The 21,584-nt window shown below is 39.4% G+C and overlaps 1 protein-coding gene across 1 annotated transcript in view; it reads left to right on the forward strand.

Annotated features, from left to right (window-relative positions):
- The window catches only part of LOC137277446 (U3 small nucleolar RNA-associated protein 15 homolog), a 113,444-nt gene that overhangs the window by 74,671 nt on the left and 17,189 nt on the right, over positions 1-21,584 (forward strand). Inside the window, exons 7-8 of the mRNA XM_067809175.1 lie at positions 1,700-1,835; positions 11,082-11,166. Of these exons, the coding sequence (XP_067665276.1) occupies positions 1,700-1,835; positions 11,082-11,166 (221 nt within the window). The remainder of the gene's footprint in view (positions 1-1,699; positions 1,836-11,081; positions 11,167-21,584) is intronic.

Below are 21,584 nucleotides of genomic sequence, written 5' to 3' on the forward strand. Positions count from 1 at the left end.
CTCAATTAGACAAGGAATGATAGACGGGGGGGGGGGGAGGAAATGAGACATACGGCAGCCATATTGAAAATTCCATATTATTGCTCTGGATTCATCTGTTTAAGTATGCGATGGTGCCAATTTTGCTTTCCTGGCAGTGTTATAAGTAACTCATTTATGGATCTCATAAAGTCATCGTCATCAAGCTACTGTGGAGGATTTGTGAAAGCAACATTTGGCATGGATCCACAAACCAAAGTCATCATTATTGGCTCCATATGTCATTTCTCCATACTGAAATAGTACCAAAATATTCACTATCATAATGATGCTTTTTGCTTCAATAATTACACATAATGCATTTTCACAAGTTGCTGTTAAGAAAGCCCTACGAGACAAGTACTTCCTCTTGACTGAAATTAACAAGTAATGAACAACTTTGTAGTGTGAAATAAGCGTGGATTTATTTCACATTTTGCACACGTGTTGCATTTTCTTTCCAAGTAGGTGAAGACCTGAATGTTGTCTTGTCTGGGAAGTATGAGGGTGAATGTTACCTAATATTGATTGAAATCTTCACAATCTATCATACTCACAGCGAGTGTAATGTACAACTTGCTTGATGTGGATATCAGCTGTTTTGCAGACTATGTCTCAGATTTAATGTTTTCATTTCACACTTTTTGCCAGGAGTAATTCTTTGAATGTACAAATGAGCTTCCTTTTGTTTGACAGTGTGCCAAAAATACACCACCACGCATCACAAATACGATAGTTTGCATACCGTGGATACGCATCCCGAACTTGAAATTGGTGTAAAAATATCAATCGTGTAGGCTGAGATTTCAATAGACCGAAGTTTGTCAGGGTAATTCTGCTCTAGGCTTCAAGCTGAAAGTCATTTCTTTATCACTCAGAGATGTAAGATAGGAATCTGTGATTCCACAAAGGAAGGCATGTAGTCAAAGATGGCTGATTTAATACAGTGTTCTCAATATGGCTTTCATCACACTTGGTCATAAAATTTAAAACCATAGCAGTACCATGACAAGTATTTTTGGTCTACAAAATTTGTGACTGTGTATGGAAAACATTTATTTATGTGTAGTTTATTCCCAATTTTACATAGCTGTGGCTGTATACCAAGTGTGCATTTTACACAAAGAAAACAAGGTTTGGTCTCATTTGATTAGCAAGAAAATAGAAGTCTGTATGTTAACTCGAACAATATGTCATCATATATATCAACAAATATGAAATAGCCACATCAGGGAATAACCAATATCAGTGATCCTCAGAAACAGATTCACCTGGGTAAAGGGCAACTCAGTGACGGTTATATCAATGGAAATTCTTAACAGAAAGATGTGTTAGGAGAAAAAGTGAAGACTGGGTTGGATTCCTTACAGTTTTCAGAATTTGCTGAAACAGAAGGTAAGCCAGACACCCTGTAGACACATGGGTGACCTCTGATTGTGTAGAAGGTAACACCCTACAGACAGGTGTGACCTGTTTGGTTTTGTTGAAGGTAACACCCGATAGACACAAGTATGACATCTGTTTGATTGTGTTGAAGGTAACCCATATACCCTGTAGACACAAATGAGACCTCTGATTGTGTAGAAGGTAACATCCTACAGAAATAGTAGTGACCTGTTTGATTGTGTTGATGGTAATACCTCACAGATACAAGTGTTACCTGTGTTTGATTGTGTTGAAGGTGGTAACGTCATCAAGGTGTGGGACGCTCTGGCTGGAGGGAGGCTTCTGGCCACGCTGACAAACCATCACAAGACAGTCACCGCACTCGCCTTCTGCAGCAAGTACCAGCGCCTCTTGTCTGCATCTCTGGACAGGTGAGAACATCACTGGCCTCAGTAATCCAATGGTGGGTTCTTCACATCGCTGTCTAAACATATATTTGGTTAAGAAAAAATGTGTCGACAAGATCAGATCATATTACTTTTCCAGATCAGATTGTAGTCATGTCATTGAGCTACTTCACTGGCTAGATTGTAGTCATCTCATGGAGCCCCCACCCACAGGCAAACTGTATCGTAAATGTGATTGCTCCGCATAGAGAAAATGACCAGTCTTCATATATGCGAACAAAGCGAGCAAAGGTTGGCAACGCACTTCCCTCGCTTCGGTTCAAAAAGTATTTTTCATGTCAAAATAAAACATCGCCACCATCAAAGGTACATTCCAGTTTCCTCACTAGGTTGTGCTCTCCGATTTCTAACCCCATATTTAATAATTACTCACGTGAAATATGTTTTATTCAACATTTAAAGTGCCACTCGTGTTATTCAGATCGTTCTTCGCCTCCATTACCCCTGCCAGTGAAGGAACAAGAATAAGCAGAAATTATAAAGAAATAGCATAATACCTAATTTTATCATGATTCTGTTGGATTGTATTTGTGTTAAGTGTCGGCGTTATTGTTAGATTTTTTCGTAACATTATTCTACAATAAACACACTTCTGGCGTAGTGGGCGTATGAAGCATGGGAGGTAACTCTTTATGTATTCCATACGGAATAATAACTTGTACCTTCACTGCTTTGAACCGGAACCCCCAACACCTCTCAGGTTGTATTCATCTCATGGGTCCCCAAACACGGATCAGATTGCAGTCATCTCATGAAGCCCCCACCACAGATCAGATTGTAGTCATCTCATGGATCCCCCACCTTAGATCAGATTGTAGTCATCTCGTGGAGCACTCACCACATCTCAGATTGTAGTCACCTCATGGATCCCCCACCACATTTCAGATTGTAGTCATCTCATGGAACCCCAACCACAGATCAGATTGTAGTCACCTCATGGATCCCCCACCACAGATCAGATTGTAGTCACCTCATGGAACCCCAACCACAGATCCGATTGTAGTCATCTCATGGATCAACCACCACAGATCAGATTGTAGTCATCTCTTGGATCCCCCACCACAGATAAGGTTGTAGTCACCTCATGGATCCCCCATCACAGATCAGATTGTAGTCACCTCACGGATCCCCCACTACAGATCAGATTGTAGTCATCTCATGGAGCCCCCACCACAGATCAGAGTTTAGTTGTCTCATGGATCCTCCACCACAGATCAGATTGTAGTCATCTCATGGATCCCCCACCACAGATCAGATTGTAGTCACCTCATGGATCCCCCATCACAGATCAGATTGTAGTCACCTCACGGATCCCCCACTACAGATCAGATTGTAGTCATCTCTTGGAGCCCCCACCACAGATCAGATTTTAGTTGTCTCATGGATCCCCCACCACAGATCAGACTGTAGTCGTCTCATGGCGCCTCTGCCACAGATGAGATGGTTGTCACCTCATGGAGCCTCCAGCACATTTCAGATTGTAGTCTTCTCATGGAGCTTCAGGTTCAGATCTGATAGGTGTCTTCTCATGGAATGTCCAACCATATTGTCTTCTAATGGGGTTCCAAATCAAGATCAGATTGTGCTCTTCTTGTGGAGCTCCTGATCCATATCAGATTGCGGTCTTCAGATGAAACGCCTTGTCATTGTTTCATCTGATGGAGCATCCTATCAAGGTCAGATTTTTTTCTCATTGGGCTGAATATCATGATTAAGTTTTCTTCTCATGGAGTTTCTTATGATGATCAGATTTTCTTGTCATGGCGCTCCCTATCATGATCTTTTCATGGATCTCCCTGTCAAGATGAGATTGTCTTCATGCTCAGATCAACAGAAGGATGATCGTTGTTCTAACCTGAACCTCAAAATCAAGATCATATGTTTGTTATTAATTTGTGAAACTCCCAAATAAACTCAAAAATCCAGGTTATGTTGAGTTCCCAATCTAGTTCAGATTGTTCTTTCTTCAGCTGTCATTCAAATATCCTAATTTTGTTGTCATATCAACGACAAGTTATCAGCACACAAAACCTCCCCAAGCTAAGACAGTTGCCTTCAACTCAGAGTTTTCAAACTGAGAGAGAACCTAGTTAAGATTTAATTGTTCTTATTTCATGAAAGAGACCATAAGTCATGTGAGACTGTTGTATTCTCAAGATGAATGTTTTCTTTCTAATCTGACTCTCCTTGTTAAGAAGTTTTTTGCCTCGGACCCATCTCTGATGACATTATATCCATCGTAGTTCATGCACACAGTGCCATGTGATACAAGTGAGTTCTACTTAGAGAAGTCACTGTCCCAGCTGGTAGAACAAGATGTCATCTAATCTTGCTGGTTTTTCCACTGAAATTAGGACATACAGTAATTCAAGGACATCAGTACATTTTGTCCAAGTTGGTTCCTGGAGCGATGTACAATACCGTACAATACTTCCATCTTCATAGCAGTCATTACAAGAACTGAGGATTGTTTCAGAAATCAAGGTAGTACTTAATCTGTAAATTTGTTTCATTCTCTTATTACAATTTGGAACTAAATTTAATAAATACCCACAGTGTAAATATTCCAGGCTAGATTCTACAGAGGATGTGTTTGTGTGTGTTGTTCACTGGTGGACCAGTGCTACCTTCATGGTGTGGAGTCACATTGGTGGGAAAGTGGGTCCAACAGATGTTGAATCAGAAATACAATCCTAATAATAAAAAGATGTAACAACAAAGCATGGGCCCTATCTGTAGATTAGGGAGGTAGGCCTTCTCTCCAGTGTTGGTGAGCTTGTCATTCTCAGCTTTGACTGACAGCCCCACGTAGAAGAAAGCCATCTGGTAGTGTACATTTCAGTCTCAGATGATACCTACACTTACTTGGTTTATATGCTTCTTGTCTCTGTACATCCACCAATGTGGATATCAAAATATACTGGATGTTTTCTGAATTTCATGGACACACAGAGTTTATTTGCATGTACTCATATTAACAAATAATCATATGGTGATGATACCACTTTCATTCGTTTTGGGTATTTCTTGTTAGGTTTATTTCTTTATGTTATGTTGATGTGAATGTATTGAACACTTGGGAGGGTTTAGATGACTGAGAGATGGGCAGCATAGAGTGGAGGTGAAAGACTAGCATTATGTCACATACATGGGTGAGTGAAGTGTCACTGGTGTCGCTCTGACTGGGATGACATCAGTGTTCAGTACCCCATATCTTTGTTTATTCCTTGTTTGACGCTGGACCAGAAAATCCAGTGATTGAAATTGTTAGCAATCTCTTCCCTATTTTTAGAGGCCTATTTCAGTTGTTAGGGACCTTTTTCATTTGTTGAGGACCTATTCCAACTGTTAGGGACCTATTTCATTTGTTATAGGCCTATTCCAGTTGTTAGGGACCTATTTCATTTGTTATAGGCCTATTCCAGTTGTTAGGGACCTGTTTCATTTGTTAGAGGATTATTTCAGTTGTTAGGGACCTGTTTCATTTGTTAGAGGCCTATTCCAGTTGTTAGGGACCTATTTCATTTGTTATAGGCCTATTCCAGTTGTTAGGGACCTATTTCATTTGTTATAGGCCTATTCCAGTTGTTAGGGACCTATTTCATTTGTTTAGGACCTATTCCAGTTGTTAGGGACCTATTTCATTTGTTTAGGACCTATTCCAGTTGTTAGGGACCTATTTCATTTGTTTAGGACCTATTCCAGTTGTTAGGGACCTATTTCATTTGTTATAGGCCTATTCCAGTTGTTAGGGACCTATTTCATTTGTTTAGGACCTATTCCAACTGTTAGGGACCTATTTCATTTGTTATAGGCCTATTCCAGTTGTTAGGGACCTATTTCATTTGTTTAGGACCTATTCCAACTGTTAGGGACCTATTTCATTTGTTATAGGCCTATTCCAGTTGTTAGGGACCTATTTCATTTGTTATAGGCCTACTCCAGTTGTTAGGAGCTATTCCAAACCAGAATCCCTACAGGCTGGTATCTCATGCTAACAGTACAAGTCAGCTTATGGTGAACCTCATTGCTGATTGTTTTCATTGTACCCATAGAAGGGATGTCATTATATAGTATTCTAGCTGTGCATTGATTCAGGCTTTGATATATAGTTGAGATTTGACAAAATCATATGGCATATTGTGAAGTAGCTGTAAGAGATGGTACAATGTGAAGTGTTGTGTATGGCCACAGATAAAGATGAAATAAGCCTATCTATAAGTCACACTTTCATCAAACGTTTTTCTGGTTTATCAAAAATGACATCATATCATTTCATTTGAAACTGACTTTAAACATCACTAGACAATATGATTTTCACTAACAGTTTGTTTTTCATATTTCCCTACTGGTTAAATATGCTAATTATTAAGTAAAGCAGAAATAAATTTAATGCAGCAATCCAAAAACTAATGTTTAAATTTTTTTTTTTTGACAAAAGAAATACACTCAAGCATTGTGTTAATTTTAGTGCAGGTTTTGTTCCATTAATTTAAAATAATGATAATCAAAGCTAAAGTTATAGTGTAGCAATTTAGTGTATTGCTTTTTGATTTGATCATCCCACTTCAACAAATCATTTTTACTGAAGCAAGTGACATAAACGGATACGTTTTCTTTTCAAGGAATGATCGAGTCGAACCAGTAGTGTTGTGACTGTTGTGAATAAGGTCAATAGATGTTCTGATTATCAGAGCAACACACAGTTTCTCAAAAGCTAATATGGGACATTTTGAAAGAAGTTAATAGACATGATTATGACCATCAGCCCAGATATGCAAAGATGTTTTATTAAGAGACTGTTACCACAGGAGTAACTTGTGCAATTCAAAATGGATCGATGATACTCTAGTTCTGGTGACTGATTACAATGAGGAGACATACGAAGGTGATCCGGATTTTGTACCTGACCATTTTGATACTGTCCTCTTCTTATCCGTGATATCAACGAAGGATAATATGATGGCAGTACATTATGAGCAGACTGTTTCCTTAAGTATAGATGCAAAGTTGAGAAGATGTAGATGGATTGTGAAAGAAGGTAATTGAGAAGAAGGCACATTTAGTAGTATTTGTATAGTGAAGTATCAATGACGTTGTGTGCTCAGTCTTTACAACAAGAAGCTCCAAATTACTAATATTTCTTACTTTTTCATTCAGTGTATAATTATGGCAAAAAGTGGAAATCTGATGATGAAATAAATTGATGAAACAAAAACTACCACGTATCAGAGTTGACCTGGCTTAGGACTGAAAACTAGCAGATGGTTAGACCTGTGAAACTGGAGACCATTACTGATGGCTCTTAATCAACATATGTAGGGCTTAACAACCATCCACTTTACAAAAGAAGTTTGGGTCCTCTTTTAATGTTGATGTTGCAACAGACTACTAGTATTGGCAGCTTGACACGTGTGTTGATGTTTAGAAGACAAGACAGAAAACCAAGATGAGATCTAGTAAGGAGAGGGAGATACATTTGTTGTTTGAGATAAACAAGTTGATCTGGTTTCTTCCATAGCCAGATGCTGCTGGAAAAGTGGCAGAGGATGTACATTTCGTGGCATCCATTTCTTGTACATTTCGCCAGCGTAGATTTCAGTAGATTTCGTTAACGTAGATTGCGATGTTCGTTTCGGTGGCGTAGATTTCAGTAGCGTACATTTTGCAGGATGAGCTTGATCACAATGCTGCCACTCTCACTACTTGCTTTCAATTTGTTAGCGGAGTATTCATTTCTCAGCATTTGCTGTTAGAAATTCAAGATTGCTTCAAAGATTCAGCCAGCCATGTGTAGATCGCCGATTGATGATGTTGTACTCTGACTGGCTAATTGATATATCTTTGTTGAAATGTGCAACTGTTGGAATGCTCTGTTGAGGATTTCGACTGGGATTTCCTTCACTCGTGCCTGTTCTACTTGCCATTGATGTTTGTCACAGCAATCCTTCTTAACTTTTTCCTTCTTAATTTGCAATCTGGAGACAAATGAAAAACTGAGGCATTATTGTTAACAAGACTTCCAACTGCATTGCATCGTATCACTTTGCTCAAACACTGTTTACAGATTGAAGTAAACATGAGTACAAATAAAAAGCTGATTTAGTTTTTGTCCAGGCGTTTGTGCATAATCTCAATACTTTATCACTGCAACTGTAATCAGCAAAAGCTGGAAACGAGATGAAAAATGTCTGCCCTTGATGACAGTGAGATATGGTGAGGATAGGTATTTCAAATATACCCTAAAATCTCATTTAAGGTTGACTTGTGAAATAGATATATATATTTAAATAAATATAGTTTTACAAATACATTTACAGTTTAGTTCATTTCACATTTGTGTGTTACATAACTTTACTTCCGTAAGTGGGAAGGTGATAATAATGGTCTTGGTCTCAAACCTGGACTGTAGGCATGATGCACAAACGCTTCACCTACAAGGCTAACACCTTTACTTTTGTATGGATAGGTTTTGGTTGGGCAGCAGCTGCTCCCTGGGCCAAAAGTCGCTTATTAACATGCCCAGAGAATGGCTTGCTCTGGTTTACCTGATTTGAACTTAATGGACGTTTGTCATGTCACATTATATTTTGTCTGATGTCAATAAGAGTATTAAAAATGTAACTGTCTCTCTAACTCAGCTTTGGCAGATTAAATAACATAGTATAAAAGAATTTGGTGTTCTTTAATTTCTTGTGACTGGTAGGGTAAGATGTGTTGTGTTAGGGGTGGAGAACACAAGGCTATTGGTAGGGTAAGATGTACTGTGGTAGGGGTGGAGAACATAAGGGTGTTGGTCGGGTGCAATGTATCGTGTTAGGGGTGGGAAACACAAGGGTGTGGGTAGGATGGGATGTACTGTGGAAGGGGTGGAGAACACAAGGGTGTGGGTAGGGTGGGGTGTACTGTGGAAGGGCTGGAGAACACAAGGGTGTGGGTAGGGTGGAGTGTACTGTGGTACGGATGGAGAACACAAGGGTGTGGGTAGGGTGGTGTGTACTGTGGTAGGGGTGGAGAACGCAAGGGTATTGGTAGGGTGTGATGTACTGTGGTAGGGGTGGAGAACACAAGGGTGTGGGTAGGGTGAGGTGTACTGTGGTAGGGGTGGAGATCACAAGGGTGTGGGTAGGGTGGGATGTATTGTGGTAGGGGTGGAGATCACAAGCGTGAGGGTAGGGTGGGATGTACTTTGGTAGGGGTGGAGATCACAAGGGTATTGGTAGGGTGGGGTGTACTGTGGTAGGGGTGGAGAACACAAGGGTGTGGGTAGGGTGAGGTGTACTGTGGTAGGGGTGGAGATCACAAGGGTGTTGGTAGGGTGGGATGTATTGTGGAAGGGGTAGAGATCACAAGAGCAAGAGTAAGATTGGATGTAGTGTGATAGGGCTGGAGAACACAAGGGTGTGGGTAGAGTGTACTGTGGTTGGGGTGGAGATGTACTGTGGTAGGGGTAGAGAACCAAGGGTTTGTTGCATGATGAGGTCTGAAGAAGAAAGATTAGCTTTTGTTGTGTACTTGGGATCATGAGAAGGGTGTACAAGGAGGCACTGATGTCAGAGTCAGGGTGGAAGCTCAAGTTTAAGGGTAAGTTAGGAAGCACCAGGGTCATGGTGCCCCTTTTCTCGGTCCCTCCTCCCTCCCTAGCAAGACCGATGGTATCTACCCCAGCACAAAAACTCTGTCAGCACGTGGAATACATTATAAGGGGCCATGTTTATGTGTTGAAATAACCAGAAATCTTCAAATTTTCAAAAAGATACAAAAAGCATCAAAGATAAAATTCAACACCGGAAGTGAAATTTAAAAGCAGCGTTAAGTTACTGCTGTGCGTGAATGTCTCGTTGATTGCACGCATATCTGCAACCCAGGGTCTATTATATCATTTTCTCCTGTCAGCACTCACGGAATTCCCCATTTCCCTCTATTTAGCTTTGTGCTCACTTTTATCACCCTTTAATGAAAAGCTCCAAAAAAAAAAAATTAGAGGGGGATGATAAATCTGCAACTGTCACTGACAGGCAATTTCTGTTTTGTTGTTGTATTTCAGCTGACTGTGGACACTGTGATTCATTGCTGTCAGTGTCAGATACGCTTGACATGGACGACCCTTGTCAATATCTGTCAAGCGTTGGATGTATATTGCGTGGTAGTCTCCCCACCCTAACGTCTTGCCATAATGACTTAATCACAGTGTACCACTTTGTCATTATCACATAGCCAAGGACACTGCGTCTATAGCATGTCAATATCGATCTGTTCTGTGTCCTTCACGCAGTGGGATACTTTATCAGTACTAGGTGGTTGTGGTTGGCCGTGCTGTTTGTGTAAACCTCTCAAAGACATTTTATGAATGCTTCCATTCCATGTGACACTTGCCCCCCACCATTCACATCCCAGACGATCGATACTTTAAAGAATAAAGATACCTCTTGATTTAGTCTTCCATGTGTAAACAAAAGTGCTAAAAAGAAATAGTTCTTTAAATTTTCCCGTGAAATTGATTTCATGTTTATTTCATTACATGAGGGAAGTGTAGAATACAAGTGTTTAAATCATGTGCTCAACTCGCAGCATGTTTTTTGTTTCACTCATTGGTATTTTAGGGAAAATCTATTTATAATTTATTTCACATGTGCTTGCTAGTATGCTGGTGGTTTTGGTGTAGAACTCACTCACTTGTGCTTTTGTCAGGCAAGATTTTCTTAGTCTTTTTAGTTCAGTAGTGCTTGGTTGCATCCTTTCAGCATGCAGAAACCTTTGGTAGTGGGTAGTAATCCTGGATTACCCAGATTGTGTTTTGCCAGCATTGCACCCATGTTTGTTGATTTCACCAAAGTGGAAATGGTCCAGAACCTGCATCACCCCAGGCTCTCATCACTCAGCAGTCTGCCACACATGGACTGGAATAGTGTTTCAAGTGGCTTGCTCGCTCACTCACTCACTCACTCACTCACTCTCACTCACTCACTCACTCACTCACTCACTCACTCACTCACTCACTCACTCTGTTTCCAGATGAATGTTATGTAATGTGCAAGTAGTCTGTAATTAGTACCACCAACCCAGCAACATTTTACATCAACAAGCTGCTTATGTGTGTTGTTACAGATACACGCTACACTTAGAAGCTTGCTCTTAACCATCTGCTTGATAATTATCACTCCCACTAATGAACATATTACCTAATTGATGTTTGTGGGTTTTTTCCAGGCATGTGAAGATTTATGATGTTGCATCGTATCAAGTCGTACACACACTCGACTATCCAGGAGCTATCCTCAGTCTGGCAGTTGCTGTATGTATCACCTACTTACACGTTATCACCTCAATAGGGCAAGGTGTGAAAAACAGGTCAAATTAATGTCAACACTTTTTTGTTACCAGCAGTTTAAGCTGTAATAAATTGCATGTAGCTTGTGGGAATTTCTCTGTGTTTGTTGCAGTCAGTCTGTGGACTTACCTTGACATTGAAGGAGTATGAATTATCGTGCATAATAGGTCCTGTCACAAGTACGTATTGAGGCGGAATCTCACAACTTTATCCTAATCAGTTGTCTAACTACAGTCATGTATATCTGTGTTGGATAAGCATTGAAATGATACATTGATTAAAATATTTTTCATTGCTTAAAAGATATTTTTCTTTGAGTGTCTGTGAGGTGGGAATGTTGTCTAGTGGTTAATGAGAAGACCTGGGCCTAGATTTTCAAAGCTGTCTTTGGCGCTCAGATAGTCGTATGCACCATACATTAGCATTACCTTACTTCCGTCTTAGCGAAAACAGAGATTCGAAAATATAAGCCCTGCATTTTGTCTGAAACCACATCAGTTGCTTGGCCTCTCTCTTAACAATGTATTTCCATTGTGGGAGTATATGAAATATTTTTGCAATGAATTGGTAATGTATAGTCCTTTTTGGAAATCTACATCAATCAAATGTTTAACCTTTGACAGATGGATGATTAATGACCAAATTCTGACTGATGGTTTATGAGGCAGTTGTGCCATGAAGTTGGAACTTGTGTTTTGCTGAATGTTTTTAGGTCCCTCTGTGCCCAGGAAGCTGACCTGGGAGTACTTAATCTGTCGTCGCATCCATTTGATATATTGCTTATTAATAAATTTACAACTCATGGATGAAAGAAGCATGTTTTGAGTAATCTGATAACATGCAATGCCATCCTAGTACATTACAAGAAATATATTAGATCATGGTTCGCCAGTATGTAATATAAAAAAACATTCAGCAGTGAAATAAACAGTGAAATACTTATTTTTTTTCATGCATGACAGTAACTAGCCTGCCTCTAAAATGTAAAAATCAAGCAAATTATCAGAATAATTTTGTGATGAATTTGGTTGTGAGTAACAGATTGGTAGGGCAGCCTGTTTCCACTAGTAACACATTATCTGATGGCAATGTGATTTCTACATACAGCAGTGCTTTGCAGATACCCATCGTGCCCCTAGACAGTTGTGGCAATGATGACACTCACTTCCTGGAAGACTCATGCAATCCTTACTTTGGTAATTTATGCCTCAAGAGAGACAAAAAGGCTGATATTTGACTAAATATTTTCTGGTATCTTATGACACTCTGTTGTAAGAAGCTGGTTGAGGTGCAGAATTATTGGGCTCACTGTTGTCCCATTTCAGGATGTTGTTACCAATTATAAACATGGTAGTTTAGCAGCAGTAGACATTTCCTCAAGCATGTAATATAGTATGTTGATGCACAAATGTAGATGCAGAACGTGTAATTCTAAGATTTGGAAATGTGGTCTAATTATTCAACCCTCTTGGAGGTTGAGCTTTCTTGATATCTACAGTGGAAACTGTCAGAAGCAGCATCTGTCCATCATGGCAAGTTGTTATTATTGACGTAAAATCTCAGTCCCATCCGTGACTTTATAAGTTATCACATCATGTCAAGGGAAATACGGGGTTTTATCAGTCCCGAGTAAGGTTGCATAAAAGTCGAGTATAAAAGTCGTATACTCCCGCTGGCGGATCGTGATGGATGTACATGGTATTTTATCAGAGTCACGTGGACCAATCAAAACTCGACATTCTTACATGAGGCTAAATAAGTACATTTATCATCAGCTCTACAGTCCAGCACATTGTCTAAGCCAGATCCTTTCTTTAATCCCAATGAATGCCGGTTTAGACCGCTTCCACTGTATTTCAAAATATGTAATGCAATGATGTTGATAGATTCCCACCTGGTAAACACAAATATGAGGTAGATACTTGCCCTTCTCAGTAGCATTATGTCTCTCACACACTCTCCTGTATTGGTCAGGTGCTAGATATCTTTTCATGATAGCTGAGCTTATAAAGTGTCATAAGATGGACACAGGAAAACAAATCATGTTATTATCATTTTTATTTTTTAAAAGTATGTTGAGAATTATTTTTTTATTCAAGGCCAAGGTTCAATTTCCCACATGAGAACAATGTGTGAAGTCAGTTTCTGTTGCCTCCTGTGATGTTGGTGGAATATATATATATATATGTCAGGTGTTTGTTCATTTTCCATCATGTCAGGTGTTTGTTCAGTTTCCATCATGTCAGATGTTTGTACAGTTTCCATCATGTCAGGTGTTTGTTCATTTTCCGTCATGTCAGATGTTTGTTCAGTTTCCGTCATGTCAGGTGTTTTGACAGGGTCCGTCATGTCAGGTGTTTGTTCAGGGTCCATCATGTCAGGTGTTTGTCCAGGGTCCATCATGTCAGGTGTTTGCTCAGTTTCCATCATGTCAGGTGTTTGGACAGGGTCCGTCATGTCAGGTGTTTGGACAGGGTCCATCATGTCAGGTGTTTGTTCAGTTTCCGTCATGTCAGATGTTTGTTCAGTTTCCATCATGCCAGGTGTTTGTTCAGGGTCCATCATGTCAGGTGTTTGTTCAGGGTCCATCATGTCAGGTGTTTGTTCAGTTTCCATCATGTCAGGTGTTTGTTCTGTTTCCATCATGTCAGATGTTTGTTCAGTTTCCATCATGTCAGGTGTTTGTTCAGGGTCCATCATGTCAGCTGTTTGTACAGGGTCCATCATGTCAGGTGTTTGTACAGTGTCCCATCATGTCAGCTGTTTATTCAGGGTGTGGCAGGTCAGATGTTTGGACCGGGTCCATGATGTCAGGTGTTAGTACAGGGTCCATGATGTCAGGTGTTTGGACAGAGTCTGGCAGGTCAGGTGTTTGTTCAGTTTCCGTCATGTCAGGTGTTTTGACAGGGTCCGTCATGTCAGGTGTTTGTTCAGGGTCCATCATGTCAGGTGTTTGTCCAGGGTCCATCATGTCAGGTGTTTGCTCAGTTTCCATCATGTCAGGTGTTTGGACAGGGTCCGTCATGTCAGGTGTTTGGACAGGGTCCATCATGTCAGGTGTTTGTTCAGGGTCCATCATGTCAGGTGTTTGTTCAGGGTCCATCATGTCAGGCGTTTGTACAGGGTCCATCATGTCAGATGTTTGTACAGTGTCCATCATGTCAGCTGTCTATTCAGGGTCTGTCATGTCAGATGTTTGGACAGGGTCCATGATGTCAGTTGTTTGGACAGAGTCTGGCAGGTCAGGTGTTTGGGCAGAGTCTGGCAGGTCAGGTGTTTGGACAGAGTCTGGCAGGTCAGGTGTTTGGGCAGAGTCTGGCAGGTCAGGTGTTTGGGCAGAGTCTGGCAGGTCAGGTGTTTGGGCAGAGTCTGGCAGGTCAGGTGTTTGGGCAGAGTCTGGCAGGTCAGGTGTTTGGACAGAGTCTGGCAGGTCAGATGTTTGGGCAGAGTCTGGCAGGTCACATGAGTGGAAACAGTAAGTCTGGGTCAGGGACGTCTCATGTCTCTCCAGGGACAGTCATTATGTCATGTGTTAGGTCCACAGTTTTCACTGGTATAATCAGATAGGTGACATGTACCTACTTTCACTTTGTTTGAGGATTTTATAAACAATAGGAATGAGAAGTTGGCATGTCGGACTTTGTTTTTGCTTCCATCGACTCGCTGACGTCATTGCTTCTGTTTGTCCTGTTTGTTTGCTTTAGAGAAAGAACATACAAGGTGTTGCATTTTCACTCAGCATTTAGTTATTAGCAGCTGTGCTTAAAATATCCATATCTTATTGATTTATTTTGATTGTGATACATTAATCTTCCTCCTAAGATCAGCAACTGTGCTCCAACTATCAAGGTGTTTACCTTGATACGATTCCTGAGCCTTCCGGTTGATTTACAAACATCTATATCATGACCTTCTGTATGTTTAAGAAGTACATCACAGTTCTTTGAAAGGGTGAACGGGACTGTAAAACCTTTGTAAATTCCAAATGCTGAATGTACAAGGGTCTTACTGTCCCGTACACCCTTTCAAAACACCATGTGAGGACCTTATTACTATTAAGATCTTTTATTTTTACTCATCTTTAAACAACAATAATCAACTTTCGGTAGAATAATTAATGAGATGAAAAACTTGTCACCATGCTATTTTCTGAATGGTCATGAAGGGAGGTTTGAAGTTTAAGGATTTGTTTGAACCTTAAGTGAATTACAGAAATGTTTTAAGTTTTGGATATATTTATTGATGCAAACAAATAAAAAATGATAGCAACAATTTTATTGCTATGTTATATTCAATATTCCAACTCTAAAATTTTGAAGCGATCAACCGTTTCGTAGCCACATTCCATCTAAATTCACAGTCGTTCGTACAGCCTGTGTAGTGTGTCATGTGAAAGATTTGGCAGTTTATAGGATTTGCACACCCTGGGCAATCCGCCTATATACTTCTGTATGCTTTGGCTATTGACCAGGCAGAATTGGACAAATTTATCTTAATGGTAATGATATGTCGTACGAGCATAATCATAACTTCGGTACACTTTATTGACATGCTATTTCCAGTTTACGGAAGTATATCAGTACTCATTTTGTTCATGTATGATGGACCACACTACCACGCTTCTGCAGTTTGGAGACAATCTGGTTATTATCTTCTCACAACAGGAACATGGAAATCACATTCCTGGAGTACCGGTAAATCCTATGTATCAATTGCCTTTCTGAAGTTATTGTTCAAACACAAGATGTTCAAAAGACAAAGCTTATCCTCTGTGAATCAACAAGAAAAAAAATATTTTTGTAGGAACTGTTTGTGTATCTGAAAATGTTCATCTTTAAGATGTGAAGTAAATGAATGTTCTGCACAACTGTTGCCATATTTATGTTTCTTTTGTTTGTTTGTATTGTGTTCATTGTTCCACACGAGCGGAACTATTTGCACGGCCATGTGAAGCCATTGACGCTTTTTCCGTCTCCTTTTATATATTAAACACCAACAAGATGGGTGATCCTTACGTCTTTGTGGTCGCAAATTTGATAGCAGCATCCCAACACCAACTAAATTACATTTGAAGATGCTTTTTTTCCATCATCTTCATGAAATAACAGCCTAGTTTGTTTGTTTTTAACCTCTCGGAAATTATATTTACAAAATCTCAGGGTTGACAAAGGCTCCTTGTGATCAATTTTCCATTTTTGTTTGCATTTTCTCAAATAAACAAAAGAAATCTTGTCTTCTTGCGGTGTTAATGATGCGATTGCTGGGTCTAGATACGGTTGATTTATTCTTTATGGATTCCAGGATGGCTTTGTAACAATCCCATAACACTAATTGAGCGTTCGTTGATACTTTAGGAATCATATATCTCGCCTGCGCGCGCCTCAATCCCTGTGGAAAAATCATTTGACTTCAAGGAAAAACGTCAGATTTCCTCGTTTGGGTATATGGAAGGTGTTGGAGGCTATAAGTCATTTATAAAGATTTTTACAGTCTGCTTGATATTACTGCTTATATGACGAGGGCTAAAAAATGGGTCATTAACTGGAAAATGAAATATTTGCACTGACATTGAACAGAAATAGGGCCAGAAATCATACATCGGCATTTTTTTTTCACTACCCATAATACCTCTGTTAAAATCATTTGTACTTTGGATAAAAAGATGTTTTCATGAAAGAAAATGGCATATTAGTTAGAAGAGATGTAATTCATTCTTAAGCATTCTCACAGCTTGGGGTACGGTTTTCAAGCTCATAAAGCAAGCCTTGAGAATGAGTTTTTCCCTAGGGCTTACATTAATGGCTTTATAATTGCTGGTAGTTTTCGTGGAAATAACTTAACAGAATGTCCGATAGCCTAGATACTGCAAATATAGAACATTTTGTTGCAATTATGTTTATTATTTTTCCATCAAACCAAAAGTAGCACACAGGGTATTACTTCAGCTTTCTTGATTATGTAATTAAAAGTTCCATTAAACTTTTTAAACTGTTCAGCACTTCATTCTGAGAATGATTACAAATTTATTTTTGAAATAAACAGGTGATTCGAATTCTCAACATAGCTTTACGATTGAGAAAAAGCCATGGAGAATATGAGTAGAACATTTGCTGGTAATTAACCTGATGTGTGTTATGGAGAGTTTTGGCAGATATTATTAAAACAGAAAGTGTTGAAGAAATTGGGAAAAGTTTGAAAATAAGTCTGTATGTAAGCATAACAAACATTTTGGAGTGGTAAGAAGTGGCTGGGGTGGAGGAATGTGTTTAGAATACCAATACTTGATTCCCTCTCCATCTTGTCAGCGCTCCATGTTTACTTTACACCAACTTCTAAACACAATTATTGAATAATTAATCACAAAGTTCTGCTCACTGCACTGGCTATGTTTTGCAGTTTTCAACATGCTATTTAGCAAATATTATACAGTTAGCAGCAGATTTACATTAGGGTATCGGTGTGTGGGTGCCTTGATTGGGATTTCATGGGATTTCTACTCTTGTTACATCAATTACCGTAATGCTTTGCAATTAAAGTTAGGAAATTACTTTGTGAAATGAGTTATTTATGATGTAGGATGAGATATGCTGATATGGAGAGCTAGCCACACTGCTGTCTGCTTCAGTCATTAGACTCGGCCCGAAGCTGGGGTATCTGGGAGTGGTACACTTTATGTAGATATGTAGTGGTACACTTTATGTAGATATGTAGTGGTACACTTTATGTAGATATATAGTGGTACACTTTATGTATATATGTAGTGGTACACTTTATGTAGATATGTAGTGGTACAATTTGTATAGACATGTAGTGGTACACTTTATGTAGGGGTACAGTGTATGTACATATGTACAGGTACACTTTGTATAGACATGTGGTAGAACTCTATTTAGTGGTACACCTTGTGTAGTGGTTCAGTGTATGTACATATGTAGTGGTACACTTTGTACAGATATGTAGCTGAACTCTTTATGTAGTGGTACAGTGTATGTACATATGTAGTAGTACACTTTATGTACGTATGTAGTAGTACACTTTATGTACATATGTAGTGGTACACTTTATGTACATATGTAGTAGTACACTTTATGTACATATGTAGCAGTACATTTTATGTACATATGTAGTAGTACACTTTATGTACTGTTACAGTGTGTGTGCATTAGAAGTTGTTCACTTGTCACAAGGTGGCCATGGGCTCATGTACCCTGGAGGTTTGTTTATGTTCCCCTCGCCCGGTGGGCTCGACTTCGAGGGTACATAAGCCCGTGGCCCCCGAGGGACCAGTGAACAATGTATTTATCATACCAAACATCTGAATTTTAATTTTAAACTGCTTGAAGCACTTCTGTCGAATGCGAAGCGCATCACCATTTTGCAGACGACACAAAGTAAACAGATTTAGAGTTTTCTCCCTTCCATCGATTTTCAATCGCAAAACATCGGTAATTTCCGTGCTTCATGTGTGATTCAATGTTATTCGAGGCAAAGAAGTACTACCATGAAGCACCAGAAGAGTTCAGAATTCCCAGCGGTGTACATTGAAAATAATACTTCACCTGTAAGCTGGGTACATTAAAAATAATAGAATAGCTCTAAGCCAATCAGAAAGCGACATTTAGTGTGAGGTAAAATAAATGTAGTAGTACACTTTATGTAATAGTACTATATGTAGTACTATATGTTATGTAGATATGTAGTGGTATACTTTATGTTGGTATTTAATGGTACATTTTGATGTAGACATTTAGTGAGGTGACATGACAGTATGCATGTTTGTGTGGCTGCTTGCATCAGCTCAACTTTGAGTTGGTTATAGTGCAAGCTGACTGAGACACCATGCTGCAGTTAAGCAGGAATACCCACTCAGTCTCATTATACTGACTCCATGCTGACCAGTCCCTGTTTTCCCCATTGATGCCAACAGGCATTGATGGAACAAGTACCATACTCTGTTGTCTTTTAGTTTGACATGGATGGGGAATGAACCCACAACCTTGTACTCTGTGGGCGGATGCTGCAACTACTGTACCACTAACATGTAGTGTGTAGATGTGTAGTGGTATAGTATGTGTTGTGGTAATGTGTTTGTTGATTTGTAGTGGTGTAGTTTATGTAGATGTGTAGTGATGATAGTATTGTTCTGGATCTTAGAATAGAGGGGAGTGTTTGTTGTTATATGCCCCAATCTGAAGCGTTCCGGTAATATCTGTTGTCTCTATATTATCAAATGGTGGGCCAGACAGTTGAGTGGTTGATAGCAGAGTTCACATGCAATCAGCCATGTTGGAGAACAATCACATACCATCAGCATGGTCAAGTACAGTCACATACAATCAGCCATGTTGGAGAACAACCACATACAATCATCCATGTTGGAGTACAACCACATACAATCAGCTATGTTGAGAACAAAACATACAATCAGCATGTTCGAGTACAGTCCCATACAATCAGTCACGTTGTAGTACTATCACGTACAATCAGCCATGTTGGAGAACAATCACATACCGTCAGCATGTTCGAGTACAGTCACATACAATCAGCCATGTTGGAGAACAACCTCATTCAATCAGCCATATTAGAGTACAACCACATGCAATCTCTACCAGTTTGGAGTACAACCTCCTACAATCAGCCATGTTGAAGAACAACCACATACAATCATCCATGTTGGAGTACAACCACATACAATCAGCCATGTTGAGAACAAAACATACAATCAGCATGTTCGAGTACAGTCACATACAATCAGCCATGTCGTAGTACAACCACATACAATCACCCATGTTGGAGAGCAGTTAATACTCTGTCATGTTGGAGAACAATCACATACTATCAGCCATGTTGGAGGATAATCACATACAATCAGCCATGTTCCAGAACAGTCATAATCAGTGATGTCAAATTTGGCAGGCACTCAGTGCGTATTATTTGGGGTGGCCATTTCACATTCTTGGGACTGAAGTAAGTAAATGTGCATGGCTACCATCAGGGCCTTACAGACTGTACAAGCTACATTATAAACTCTTCAGGACCACAAGTTGAAGGAAACTTGTAATGACAAGTTGTGTCCAGCAAGTTCATCTGTTATCTGTTATTATTTCAACTTTGTAGAGATGCACTAACTGTCTGCTGAATGTCTTGATCCTGAAAGGGGCGATGGGGTGGCCTAAAGGTTAAAGCGTTCACCTGTCACGCTCAAGCCTCAGGTTGGATTCCCCACATGGGTACTATGTATGAAGCCCATTTCTAAAGTGAATGTGGGATTATGGGGCTGCCACGAGGTTATGGGCAGATGCTTAACGCTGGAGTGGGGTTTGGGATTTGATAGACAGAATAATTTCTCACAGAAAATGATTGAAAAAAATCGTTATACTTCAGTGTACTGAAAAAAAAAAAATTGTCTGCCACATAAAATACATTGTTTTTAGATGTTTGTAATTTTTTATAATTCAGTGTCATAGTTTGATTAAAAAAACATCTGGTATTGCTGCTGTTTGCTGAAAAAATATCCTGTCTCCATCACTCAGTCTTTCTCATATGTTTTAAATGAATGTCAGACTGTGTGCAGCCCAACGTCTTTCAGTTGGTCAAAACCTGGACAAGTGGTATATACTCAGTTGGGGATGTTCTTGCGGAATTCTTGGAATATATTCAGAAATACTTCCTTTTCCCAGCCACATGTTTCATGATTTTTATTTGCTTGATTTATATTCCAAATTAAGATAACTTCCATATTTTGTGAAGAAGGGTCGACACCCAGTGATTGAAGAAGTATACATTTTTTCCAGAGGTATATATCTGTTTATGGGATACTTGGACGTTGTTTCTGTTATGCTTACTGTTACTACCTTCATCTATACACAGGAGATTTAGTTGATGTTGACAGTTGGTTCTTCTTTAAAACATTGTAAGATTAAAAGCAGTTAGTAATTTATATGTCTGTCAGGTCATATTGAAACAAGAAGCTCCTGTTACTTCAACAAGGGAAAATGCAGCTTGTTTATCAAGGAGTGTGCAAAATCAAACTCAAATCACACACAGTGATATGCTTCAATAAATAAGACTTTTATTTAATACCCGTTTCCAAACTTTTATCAATTCCAGCCATGCCTATTTAGATTTACCCTATTTGACAGCTTTTCTCATGTGTACAGTTTAACATATGTTTCAATACATGTTGTGTCCAATATCTCTGCTTAGGCTATGTTTTAATTCACGAGGTGGGGTAATACTTCTATCAAGTATCAGTAATTTCTTTGTACATATGAACCTGAAGCGCCAGCTGTCTTTTGTTGTGTGTACAAAGACACCTTGTGGAATTATTTGTCAGTAAATAAAGTCCTAGGGTAACTTGAAATCTTGGCCCACTCACTCCA

Source organism: Haliotis asinina, chromosome 3 (genome assembly GCF_037392515.1).
Source record: "Haliotis asinina isolate JCU_RB_2024 chromosome 3, JCU_Hal_asi_v2, whole genome shotgun sequence".
In the NCBI taxonomy this organism is placed as follows: Eukaryota; Metazoa; Mollusca; class Gastropoda; order Lepetellida; family Haliotidae; genus Haliotis; species Haliotis asinina.